The sequence below is a fragment of the Scleropages formosus genome, chromosome 19 (assembly GCF_900964775.1).
Source record: "Scleropages formosus chromosome 19, fSclFor1.1, whole genome shotgun sequence".
Lineage (NCBI taxonomy): Eukaryota > Metazoa > Chordata > Actinopteri > Osteoglossiformes > Osteoglossidae > Scleropages > Scleropages formosus.
Window position 1 is genome coordinate 21,783,789 of NC_041824.1, and position 12,928 is coordinate 21,796,716.

Genomic DNA, 12,928 nt, shown 5'->3' on the forward strand with positions numbered 1-12,928 from the left:
GTCAGTTTGTCACTGAGACGGAACTTCTCTCTGTAACCCTACTCTTATGTGCTGGGCGGTCGCAATGTGCTAAACTGCTCCAAACTGCTGAACGCTCCCGTCCGTCCTTCGTGGACACTCTGCACACTCTGGGGGATTTACTCTGAGATCACTTAATTACACTGTTTTGAAGCCACAAATTTGCCAAGCAAGTGGTGTGATTGCAGCCAGTCTGCGGTTAAGACCACCAGAATGCATATGCTGACAACCTGTTATGATCTAATCACCTAACTGACATGCAGAATGTATTATTTTCAAATTAGGAATAGATGTGTGATTGCGAAGACTTTGTTACTTTCAAATCAAGAGACTGACCTTGACCGCTGTTTCCTTCTGTGCTCTTTAGATGACCGGCATTTGGGCCAGAGAACTGAGAAAGGTGGTAAAATTGATGATCCAACCCGACATGATTAATGGTGCTGGATGGTTCACTGCTCAGGTGAAACAGGTACAAGGTGCTCTGCACCTGCCCAGGGTTGCAATTGGGCTGTTGCACGAATGAACAGTAACATGGTATTTTAATCTCCCAGTCACTGCACCTCTTGTAATATCCCTCAGCTATTTTGACCCTCTCTTCTCTCCAGTTCTGATGTCCACTTAATGTATTTCATCAAATTTTCTCCCCCCTCCCTTGGTCTCTGCACCAGCTTGGATATGTGTTTATTATAGAGTGCGGTGGGATGGGGTGGGGTGCAATGTGTTAAAGGTATTGCTGCAATGGGTTGTTCTTTTTTTCCCCCCAAATGGAGCAGGTTGTTGGAGGTCAGTTACACTGATTTACTTTTAATGCTCACAGAACCTTCAAGAATGTGTGTTTATAGGGAAATGGCAGAAAATTGCAGTTCTTGTCCCACCCCTGCCATATTTAATTGATTTACTCTTGTTCTCAGCCCTTGATACTTTCTTCTTCTTCTCCTCCTTCTGGCCTGCCTTTTTCTGCCTCTCTGCTCTTCACACTGACACTTGACCCACCCCTCTCCCCCAGTCCCCTGCTGTCCTCTCTGTCACACAGTTGTCCTCAGTTATTAAAGTCCCAGTGTGATTAGCTGCTGGAATCTCTCGCACTTGTTCTGGTTTCTTATAAGGGCAGAAGTGGTGGAGAGAGAGAGAGCGTGTGTGTGTGTGTGTGTGCGCGTGTGCGTGTGTGTATTTGGTTTCTCCTTCTCCAAGGGCATGAATCTCCGTGTTGGTGCAAGAGCACGGGGGCCTGTGTGTGCTTACAGCTGTCTCCTTGTCTAGCACGACAGGATCCGTTAGGATCCCCAGTACCTTCTTTCTAGTTCTTCATGGTGCTGAGGTGCATGAGCAGCAAACACCCCCTGAGTCCTTTAGCAGTCTTCAATGAGGAGTCTTTCTCTCAGGGAGTACTTTAGGCACAGTAAAATCCTGGATACTGCAGGACTAGGAAGACACCTGGGGTTAGGAGACATGGAGGAGCAGTTAATTTGGAGCCTGGGTAAGAACAGACACTTTTACCCATTGCTTTCTGTTCTCTCAGTGTGAGCACATATTAGTTCAGAGAGTCCAATTAAATTTTGAAGTAGCCAAAAGAATTTTCAGTTGAACCTTTCTGTCCAGTAATATGTTTTCTTTAACATATCAAGCAATACTTTTCCAGTATTGGCTTGAAGTTTAATTTTTAAGATGCACACTCTTCTGAAAGAAGTGTATTACTGCAGTAAACTCACATGCGCCACTTTGGCTGTTAACGTTTTAGATTTACATTTATTTTGAAGGCTGTTAAGGTTGTATGATAAAATTTTTAGAGATGATTGGTGTCATGAGGCTTTCCAGAAGGGTCGACACTCTGAAAACCAAGTGAAAAAAGATGAGGGGACCTTTCAGGTCTTTCTTTTATGTCACTGGCGCTTTTACTATGTTACTGTAATGGTTGTCACTGCTAACACAAGTCCGTGTGAGATGAGCCTGATCCCGAGTTGTTCTCCACCGTGGAGCCAGGTTCCTCCTCCACCTGAAGTCCAGGGGTCCAAAGGTGTTTGGGTGCAGCGTGTGACTTTTCCAGTGTTGATCACCCCAACGTGCATGAGGGCTTTGACCTGGTAAAGGTGTGTTGTACCTGTGACTTCCGCGTTTCTCTTTTTTCTGAGCTCATGGGCTTTAGCTCAGCAGCCGTGCTGCTTTGAAAGCACCTGCTCTGTATGAAAGCACCAGGTTGAAGCAATTGGTTTGCTGGTCCAGGTGGAGCTGTGAGGGAGGTGGAGTGTTTGAAATGGAGGTGGGAGTGAGAGTCCAACATGGACCTGGTGGCGAAGGCTCTGGAGCCTTTTTTCACCATTTGCCTTCGACCGCAGGTGTGAATTTGCCAGTGGCATGCGAGAGAGTGATAGTCAACATCAGCATTTTTCGCGCACACACACACACGCTCGCACGCAGGCGTAAGCCCACGCAGCCACACACTCTTTAAAGACACACTATAACACGTATACACTCACGGACTGGTTACAGTACACAGATGGTGCCATGAAAGACACACAACTCTGAAAACACGCTAACAAATTATTGTCTGAGAATTTAATCGGTTCAGTAGATGTGTTCAAATTAATTGACCGACGCCATTAAAACGTATTAATATATGATTGATATGCTAAATTTAGCCGCATCTGCCAGCTGCCTTGAAATCTGATACTCGCTCCCAGTGGGTTTTTCGGAGTCCGTCAGTTTGTCCTCAGAGTAATTTTGGTTTCTCCAACCCTGACAGCAGTGACTCAGAAGCCAGTTGTGTGCTGCCATCAGCCATGTGCTGAATTATGAAGAAGTATCATTGAAAGCTCATCCTCACACCCGCAAGGCCTCTTCACCTCTGACCTCTCCGAGAGCTTTCTAAATTCATCACCAGGGTGTTGAGATGAATGTATGGGAATAACAGTTGATGTATGGTACATGTCTTGGCCACACATGGTGCAAGCAATAAGTTAAGACAAATGAAGCAGGTTAAAAGAGACAAAATTAAGTGAAAGAGACTGAGGGGAATGAAGAATAAAGGTTGCAGATGGTAGAGTATGTTTTTGTGGATGTGTGTGCGCTGAGTATGTGTATGTATAGTGATGCAGCATGGCAAGCGGAAAGTCTGAGCTCTGTGAACAGATCAGGGCTCATCCCTGGAAAACTACAGGGCCGCGAGAGATGCTGGTTATTTCAGCAAAAGATTTTTTTATATTGAAATTTCAGATGAAAAACATTGTTCTTGTTGGAGCAAAATCTCTTACGTTGGATGTGAATGGACACAGCGACAAAATCAGTTTGAGCTCTGAGCAGCGCTCGGAGTCTTAGAGATCTGACTGTTCTGGCAGGCAGGGTAATGAAATATGAAATATCTATGGAGAAATCTTTTTCAGAAGGAGAGGTAAGGCTGCATTTTAGCACTCGCCTTCAGGTGGAGAAATAAATTCACATGCTCTTAGAATATTAGGTGATGTGGATCCAAAGTGGTTGAAGGAAACCATTAAAAATTCATTGTGCACATATTCACTTTTATTTGTTTGTGACTGTGTATGTGTCCATTAATTTGATGAAATACACACACACATTTTCAGAACCGCCTGTCCCATACGGGGTCGCGGGGAACCATGTTGTTTTTGAAATACATTTATTCATTTAGGTGATGCTTTTCTCCAAAGCAACTTACACTGTTAAAATAACTACAGTTATTTACCCTTTTGGAGTGGTGGCGCAGTGGGTTGGATCAGGTCCTGCTCTCTGGTGGGTCTGGGGTTCAAGTCCTGCTTGGGGTGCCTTGTGATGGACTGGCGTCCCGTCCTGGGTGTGTCCCCTCCCCCTCCAGTCTTACGCGCTGAGTTGCCGGGTCAGGCTCCGGTTCCCCCTGACCCCGTATGGGACAAGCGGTTCAGAAAGTGTGTGTGTGTGTGTGTGTGTGTGTGTGTGTGTGTGTGTGTGTGTATTTACCTTTTTCAATAATATTCAATATCCTAATCTGCAATTATTTACAACTGGGTGGTTTTACTGGAGCAAATTAGGGTAAATACCTTGCTCAACAGTCCTACAGATGGAGGGGGAATTTGAACCTGCAACCTTTAGGCCCCAAAGAAGCAGCTCTAATTATATGGCACTAGCTGCCTCTGTAATAACCTCCCACTGTTTAGTTCATTATGATTTTTACCTGTTTTTTACATACTTGTACTGCATTTTCCTAGTTGCACTTCCCTGTCTATTATAACAGAAAGGGCAACTTCCAGTTTTCATATGGCTGTTTTATGATGGTGACAGTGTAATGATTAGAGCTGCTGTCTTTGGACCCAAAAGGTTGCAGGTTTGAATCCCACCTCCAGCTGTAGTACCCTTGAGCAAGGTACTAACCCTAACTTGCTCCAGTAAAGTTATGCATCTATATAAATGGGTCAATAGTTGTAGGTAGGCTAGTATGGCCAGGTGCTTTGGAGAAAAGTGTGAGGTAAATGCAAAAATATAATTGCAGTATCCCGTGAAACAGCAGGGGGGTTCGGTGGCACAGCAGGTTTTGCCAGGGCCTGCTCTGTGCCGGGTCTGGGGTTCAAGTCCTGCTTGGGGTGCCCTGCAATGGATTGGCATCCTGTCCAGGGTGTGTCCCCTCCCCCTTCAGCCCTGCACCCTGTGTTGCCAGGTTAGGCTCTGGCTCGCCGAAACCCCACTTGTGACAAGCAGTTGTAGACGTGGTGTGTGTGTGTGTGAGAAACAGCAGCATTGGCTCATGATACTGTGATACCAGAAGGGGGCAACAAACACCACTCAAACAAAAAAGACAATGATGTGAAATATCAAATGAAAAGGATGGTACAGTTGTATGACAATATAATTACAGCTGCAATGATCCTTAAGGAGACTGAAATTGCATATTTAAACAAAGACTAGGAAAGAGACAATACGACCGCACCTGCTTCACCTTAACTGTCAGTGAGCTGTTACCCACACTTTTCAGGTCTTGCTCACTGCACTTTTGCTCTTATTTTCCACATGTTACATTATTCATAGAACTTATGGCCTCACTCGCAGCATCCATGGCCGAGATCATGCTCTCCGTGGTCACACGTGTAGTGTTTATGGCCTTGCTCACAGCATCCATCACTTCGCTCTCTCTTTCTCGGGCCTTGATCTCATCATCTGTGGCCTCGCCCAGCTTTTTAGGCTCCTCTGGCCTCACGTACCTTTTCCAAGGTCTGGACCTCACAGGGACGCCGGCCTTGCTCACGGTCCCAATGGCACCACTCAAAATACTTGTAGTTGTGTACACAGCATCTTTCAGATATGGCAACTTCTTGCCAATGATGCGCTGCACTCCGCCAGCGCTTTAACTGCTTTTTTAACTAAGAGTGAGAGATGGTGCTCGAAAGGGTCAAGCACCATGTCTTAAGACAAAGGCATACCATTCCCCTTATGTCATTATTGAAGCTAAACGTCAAATCCTTACAGCCGGAGAGCAGCGTAGAGGTTGGAGCTGCTCCCTTTGAACCCCCCCAAGGTCACAGGTTTGAACCCCCTTTTTAGCTATAGTAGCCATAAACAAGGTACTTACTCTAAACCTGTAAAATTACCCAACTGTATAAATGGGTAAATAATTACCAGTTGCTTTGGAGAAAAGCATGAGCTAAATTAGTAAATATAGACATGAACCCCAAACATTCTCTCTACCAGACTGCAGGAGGACAAACGTAGGGTTGGTTTTCCCTTCCTGTGGTGGTTCAGGAGCTCAGGCTAAATATGGTGAGAGAGAGGAGGGGGCATCAGGGTAACAGGTAACTTGGTCGTTTCTAGTTTCCAGGCGGTACCCATGATGCTCTTCAATTGGCACAGATACTCACACAACCGCCAATGATGGTGGTAACAGCCAGTTTCGAATGGCTAAAGCGTCACATGGTGGGTCGCTTTGGGGAAAAAGGACTGAACCGGCTGATCTCACAGTGGAATTGGTGTCTCAGTCGTTCCGCCGTATCTTTTGTCATTTTTCTCTGGACTACCCCCTCGCTCTGCCTCTCAGTGGCAGAGAATCCCTGGGCTCCGATTTCACCCTCTCATCACGACATCCATTAGGGTCCTGCTGGGTTCTGCGGACCGACAGGCGGACAGCACATTAGCGGTCGGGCCATTGAGCGCGACATGACCTAACCCTGAATTATTGATATGAGCACAGCTAATGAGGAAACCCTACTCCGTGAAGCAGTGCTACACGTGGGGCACACGCATGAAGAGCTGTGGGCGAGACGAGGGTCTGTGGACAGAGGGGTCCGTAACAGGCCCTCAAACTCAACGGCCCTACCAACCACCCGTCTCCTGCCACTGTTCCTACATGGACACCAAACGTTATGTAAACAACATGAGGTCATCGTTGTGCAGAGCCTGCAGTACACAAATGCGTGTAGAGTACACGGTGCGAGCGTGTGCAGATCACACGTTGGCCGGGTGCTGTCGCATGGTGCTGTGTGTGTGTGTGTGAGCCGCTACAGCTGTGCAGTGAAGTAGGGGAGCGTCGGCCTGCTGCCTGTTTAGTATTCACTTCACTACTCACTGACTCACTGGATAAAGCCGAGACAAGAGGGGAGGCGAGCGAGAGAGAGAGGGAGAGGGATCGAGGAGGGATGGGTGATCATAGAGGTGAAATGTAAGAGAGAGAATTTCTCTGTCCACAGGCTCAGATATTTACGTGTTTGTGTGTGTGTGTGTTTGGGTGTTCTAGAGACACTCTTGTTGGAAGGGATTTATTTTTCTCAGTTTTCTTAAGCTCTTTTTATCGGTGTGCTGCCGAACTGGGTTCTGAGGATCTGTCCACAACCTCGATTTTCCTTTCCCTAAAAGCAGTGAAGGGACAAGAAAAAACCAAAACTGCAGCTCAATTCTGGACAAGACAATTTTATTAGTCTTTGTTTTATTAATTCCGATTTGCTTGTTTGTTGCATCTTATGCAAGGCTGCCCTAGGTTACTTGTAGAGCAAGCTCTGTTCAGGCTTGCTCATCCCCTTGACCGTTCCCCCGAACCCCAGTCCCCCAATGCCTCTCTGCGCACACACACCCTGTCATCTCTCTCTTGTCCACTCTGTCTCGTGGCCTTTCCCTGTCTCTCTGTCTGTCTCATTCCGCCTGGTGTCCTTTTCTTGTCATTCCATGTCTCGTCATCTGTCACCTCCTATTCGGTCTGCTCTTCCCCCCCGTTCTCGTGCCTCTGCTGCTGTGTCACTTTCCATTTTGTCTCCCTTTCTCCTTTCTTCTTCCTCTCTCCCTCTCCAAACAAATGTTTTATGAGGCCCAGGTGAAGTTTACAAAACGAGCTCTCACAAGAGGCAGGTCAAAGGGGCTAAACGCAGAAGGAAGGCAGATGGAAGGCGGACGCAGCATAGGGACGGACCTGTATGCATGTCCAGTGTCACACAACGCCAGGGGACAGCGAGGCTGAGACACGTCGGGAAGAAAAAGGGCGCCATGATTTACAAGACAGTTATGCCCTAGAAATGCTGAAAAACAGAGGGGAGACAGAGGAAGAGAAGGTGACAGAGAGCGGGAGAGAAGGTAAGAGAGAGAGAGAGAGTGGGGACAGTGGCATTATTACTGTCTGCTCTGTGACTTAAACTCCGCAGGATGACATGCGGCTGCCTGCACTCCTATTGGCTGCGACTGCCACCAATCAGAGTGCAGGCATGTAAGGCGCCTTTAGGTTATACCCAACCCCAAAAAACACAAGGAGCAAGGAGAGAGAGTGTGTGTATGAGTGTGATAGAGAGAGAGAGAGAGAGAGAGATGGGGGGGTTGGGGTGGTAAAGCTTTTCACTGTGCTCTGGCATTTCTTCTACATCTCATGGAAGTTCCTGCTGGGAAGGTTTTGCCTGCTTTTTTTTGGAGGAATCTGTATGATCTTGTCAGTTTGGAGGGGATGTAATTAATATGTTGCCGGGACACTGTTTGCTTTGATTCTCTCCTCCTTATATTCTCTTACGCTCCCCCCCTTCCCCCAAAGCACAAGCCAACTCGGCGGCACAAGTCCTTCGCCTTCTCCGGAACACCGCACTTGTGCCAGAGAGGAGGGAGGCGAGTGCAGCGTGGAGCAGGGGGGCAGCGGCACAAGCGAATGTCCTTTCACACCTCCGCGTCCCGCCGTCTCGCTGGCCTCTTGTGCAAAAGGGCCGCACCGAAGAGTGTCTGGTGCCGGAGGGAAGTGGACCCGTGAAAGGAGTTGGGGTACAGGGAGAGAGGGAGCGCGGAAGAGGGAGAACTAGTGAGATGATTTTGGGTGAGTGCGTTCTCGAGCGTTCTTCTTCATTTCTTCTCCAGAACGACTATTTCCGAGGAAATAATTCACAAGACCAAACTTGCCAGTAGAACTCTATGTGAAGGACAGTCACTTGTTTAGCAGTGGTCTCCAGGTAAGCAATTCGTACCAGTATACGAGTAGGTGCGGGGCTGATGCATCAAACACGTCTCTTAAATTTGACGCGTAATAATGAGTTGAGAGGAAAATGTCGAAAGGGAGACTGACCAGGGTTTTGTGTGAGCGTCTTGGTGTTGTCTCTGAATGACTGACCTGGCTCTTCTTCTCCTGTCCTGCTGTTTCCTTGAATTATGAGAAGAAGGGACTGAAGCACATGGAACAGAAACCTTGTTTCCTTTCATCTTTTCTTATGAATTATGCAGAGCCTCACACTTATTGTTCTGAGCTATGTTCCTGCGGCTCATGGCATAAAAATAAGAGCGGTGTTTGGAAAGAAGGCGCTTTCATCGGCTGCACAGGGCACTCAGCGGAGTAACTCTTATATCCTAAATGTGGAGTGAAAGTTTCATTGCTTTTCAACAACAGGGGTATGAGATTAATTTTTTTTGCAGAGTGCCATACTTTGTGTTTCGCACCTGAGAGCAGTGAGGACCCCTCTTTTGGTCACCTTGTCATTCCCCAGTGGGTGCCTTCCTCTTGATGCTCTTCCATTTATCTGACACTTTTCCCCAAAACACCTTATCATGTTGAGCTACTTACAATTATTTACCTCTTTATACAGCTGGGTAATTTTTACTGGAGCAGTTTAGGGTAAGTACCTTGTTCAAGGGCACTTCAGCTGGAGGTTGGATTTGAACCTGCAATCTTTGGAACCAAAGAGAATGGCTCTAACCACTACACCACCAACTCTTCCCCGTTTTGTGGCCTTCTTTGACTTCATCCTGACTGGCAAGGACCTGAAGCTAAAAGTGTCTGCGCTGGGTAGAAACTGAGGAGTGAGGGAGTGTGGGTGAGCGCACGGGTGCGATTCAGGTGGTAGCAGGCCATGGCACACTGTGTGCAACACACCTGGGCACACCGAGCTGCTGTGAACCCACACACTGCGGTGAACACCATGGGATGGTGGGGAACTGCGGTTGTTGCTGGGGGTGGCATGTGGGTACACTGGGGACTGTTCCTTGGTGACAGTCCTCTGTCTGCTGTGTGTGTATGATGTGTGTGCGTGCGTGCCGTCCCCTTGTGTTATTCAAGGTGCCGCTGGTTGTGTAACTCTCTCCGTGGTTCGCCTCTGGATGACGATGATCTGCAGTGAGTGTGTGCTGGCTGAGTGTGCACTGTGTGCTCTCCTTTGCTCTCTTCCCTCTGCTCTGCATTTTTGCGTCTCACACACCACGATGTTCATGTGTACCCCATCTCTGTGATTCGTAAATACGTCCTGTCTCTTACTGTTTGTCCAAACTGTGTACACAGGTGTGTGTACTTGACATTGAAGTGTTTGTCCTTCCTACGCTACGTATTTGTCCTTACTTTGCTTTCTCCATTTTTTTTTTTTTTTTTGCATGTGATGGGTATGTATGTGCTTTTATGTCCTCTCAATAGGATGATGTTCTCCTTACTCTGCACCGTGTTCCTTGTGCGCATCTCTACCCTCTCCCCGCACTGTGCTGTGTGTGTTTCTCTCCTCGTTTGGCACATGAGCATTCATTTGTTTTCTGCTCATCTGCCGTGTGCATTTGTGAGCATGCTGTCCAGCTTTGTGGAGTGTGTGGGACAAACCTGCAATAGCAGCACAGCTAATCTGTGTTTGAATACTTGACTCCAGTGCCATTTAGTGGTCTGACAGGCACAGCATGCCTGTAGGTGTGAACTATTTATCCAGGAAGGCAAACTGCATCTGCAGCATGCTATGTGTTAATGGAGAATCATTAGCATGCTGCGGTGTTGCTGTCCACTTCCAGGCAGAAGACATGCGATGCTTATGTCCTTTCGCAGGATGATGCACAATATTTTCCCCAGAGCTTTGGCCAAAAAAGTCAGTTACAATATTATTATTTCCATAGAGCTGTTGACATTTTTGCTTTTGAATACAGCCATCAGAGTTAAACAGGCACAGCAGGTTTGGCCGGGTTCCACTCTTTGGTGGGTCTGGGGTTCGAGTCCTGCTTGGGGTGCCTTGTGATGGACCGTCGTCCCATCCAGGGTGTGTCCTCTCCCCCTCCAGCCTTGCGACCTGTGTTGCCGGGTTAGGCTCTGGTTTGCCATGACCCTGCTTGCGACAAGCAGTTGTGGATGTTCTGTGTCTGTGTGTGCTACAAAGGGAGCACTTGGGACAGCTGGTAGCATAGTGGTTAGTGCTGTTCCCTTTGGTCCCAAAGGTTGCAGGTTCAAATCCAACTTCCAGTTATAGTACCCTTATGAAAAGTACTTACCCTTAATTATCCCCCTGAAATTACCCAGCTGTAGAAAAGTGAAAATAATTATAACCTTAACATTGTAAGGCACTTTGTGGAAAAGCATCAGGTAGATGTAATACAGTATATTTAATGCTTATTGAAATATATCTCTCAGCAGAGTAAGTGTTTTGATATATAAACTCAGCGAGTACACATTTTTCATTTAAAACCCCATAAAATGTTGGCAGGTATGAAAAGCATAACTTCAGAGGCCTTGACTGTATTGCTGAGATTCATAATTGATAATTTGTCATAGTGTGGTGGTAATCGGTTCTGTCTCTTTTAATGGGCTCTGAATTCATTACCATAATGGGCAATATAAGCCAAGTGGCAACTCATTATAAGCACTCAGTACAGTGTTTGGTCTTCTTTCCTTAAGTTTTCTTGTGCGTTTGAATGTCCCAGTCCACTCGCTTGATGGTTTCACATGTTTTTCTTTCTAACGTGCAATGGTGCTATCCGTGTTTCCTCCACACAGATATTGTGGTGGTTGTCACATGTCCGCATTGCATAACCCACGCTCAAGTTATGGAGCACGACAGCCCGAACTCTAACCCTGAGATAAATCAAATAGCATATTTATGTGTGCTGAAAGAGAAACCGCTCCGATTTTATTAAATATTGCATGTTGTATGAGGGGGGCGCGGTGGCGCAGTGGGTCGGACCGGGTCCTGCTCTCTGGTGGGTCTGGGGTTCGAGTCTCGCTTGGGGTGCCTTGCGATGGACTGACGTCCCGTCCTGGGTGTGTCCCCTCCCCCTCCAGCCTTACGCCCTGAGTTGCTGGGTTAGGCTCCGGCTCCCCGCGACCCCATATGGGACAAACGGTTCAGAAAATGTGTGTGTGTTGTATCTGTGATGATCCCTAAATTTAAATAAGAACCATCATTGGTTTGCCAAAGGTGATAACATTTTTTTCCAGAATACTCATTGCTTATGAATTTATGAAGGGTGGGTATTATCTCTCTCAGTACTGCAGACATATTCCAAAGGGCACAGCATCATGACGGTGATTTATCTTTACTTGTGAATGGATGAGGCTTGCAGGCATGGGTAGGAAGCAGAAAATATTTTTACATATGTTTGTGTGTAAGAGCGAGACAGAGAAAGACAATGTCCCAAGCAGTTTTATTTCTAATGTCAAGAGAAAATCACTGGCAAATTCTCCTACTTGCCGTTGATTGCCATCATGATTTTGCTGTATGGGAGGATTATGCTTTCAAGGCTGGTGATCTTGAAATGACCTTGATCACATCACCATGCGGTATGTGACGGGGCCGCCAGGTATCTGCCCTCTGGCTCGAGGTCTCATGCAGATCCCCCCCCCCGCAGAAAAATGACTGCAGTCCCCTTGTTAGGGACACCGGAACACATTTTGATAGTGCTGATGACAGAAGCGATGCTGATGAGATGCAACGGTCTGTGACCCCAGCATGGGGGTGGGGGGAGAGGATGGGCCTGTTTGTCCCAGCTCCCCTTCATGCCGCCTTGCACTCTGCACCAAACCAGAATGCTAAGGAGCTTCGCTGGCACCTTTGTTATGGCTTCCAGCACCACAGGAGAAAACACATCTGCAGGAACACCAGAAACCTGATCTTAGGACATCAAATGCAGCAACATCCCCACTGTGGGGGGTGCAGTTTGGCTTACTAAATGTAAAGTAGTAGGGGTATGGTGAATGAGGAACTGAAGTGGGGAACACAGGGCAGTAGGTTTGGGTCCCAGCAGGGGCTTTATCGCTCCTGCAGCTGTCACTGAATTGCTTCAGTAAAACGTTGCTTCAGCTGAACACCAAGCCGCACGAATTGGTACAGTGTAAAATTTGTATGCAAGCGTCACTTTGGTTAGAAGCGTTCGTTACGCAACTGCGTAATATCCGTCGGGGGGGGGGGGGGGGGGGGTCCAGTTTGCACCCCTCACGTCTTGTGCTTTTGCCAGGGCTGTGTGTGTCTGAGGGTTTGGGGCTGTCCTTCGGGGTTATCTTGTGTACGACACCAGGCAGTGCTCTTGTTTATGCGCACTGCCTGTGGCCCTTGGCTTTTCTACCCTCGACGCCGGGTCCTTTCACTTCCTCCTCTGCCCGTCGCTGGGTGTGCTCGCCTGCCGGTTCAAATTATTCCCCATTAGTATGCTTGTCTTTATCATACACATGTCTACTGGTGTTTAGTTTCCCTCTCTGCGTTTTTCCTTTCACCCATTCCGTCTCTTTTTCCACCTCTCTCTTATTCAG

The 12,928-nt window shown here is 47.4% G+C and overlaps 1 protein-coding gene across 1 annotated transcript in view; it reads left to right on the top strand.

The window, feature by feature from the left end:
* The window catches only part of LOC108939350 (zinc finger protein 385A-like), a 69,102-nt gene that overhangs the window by 858 nt on the left and 55,316 nt on the right, over positions 1-12,928 (top strand). Inside the window, exons 2-4 of the mRNA XM_018760618.2 lie at positions 386-487; positions 7,295-7,551; positions 7,997-8,269. Of these exons, the coding sequence (XP_018616134.2) occupies positions 7,395-7,551; positions 7,997-8,269 (430 nt within the window). The 5' untranslated portion in view covers positions 386-487; positions 7,295-7,394. The remainder of the gene's footprint in view (positions 1-385; positions 488-7,294; positions 7,552-7,996; positions 8,270-12,928) is intronic.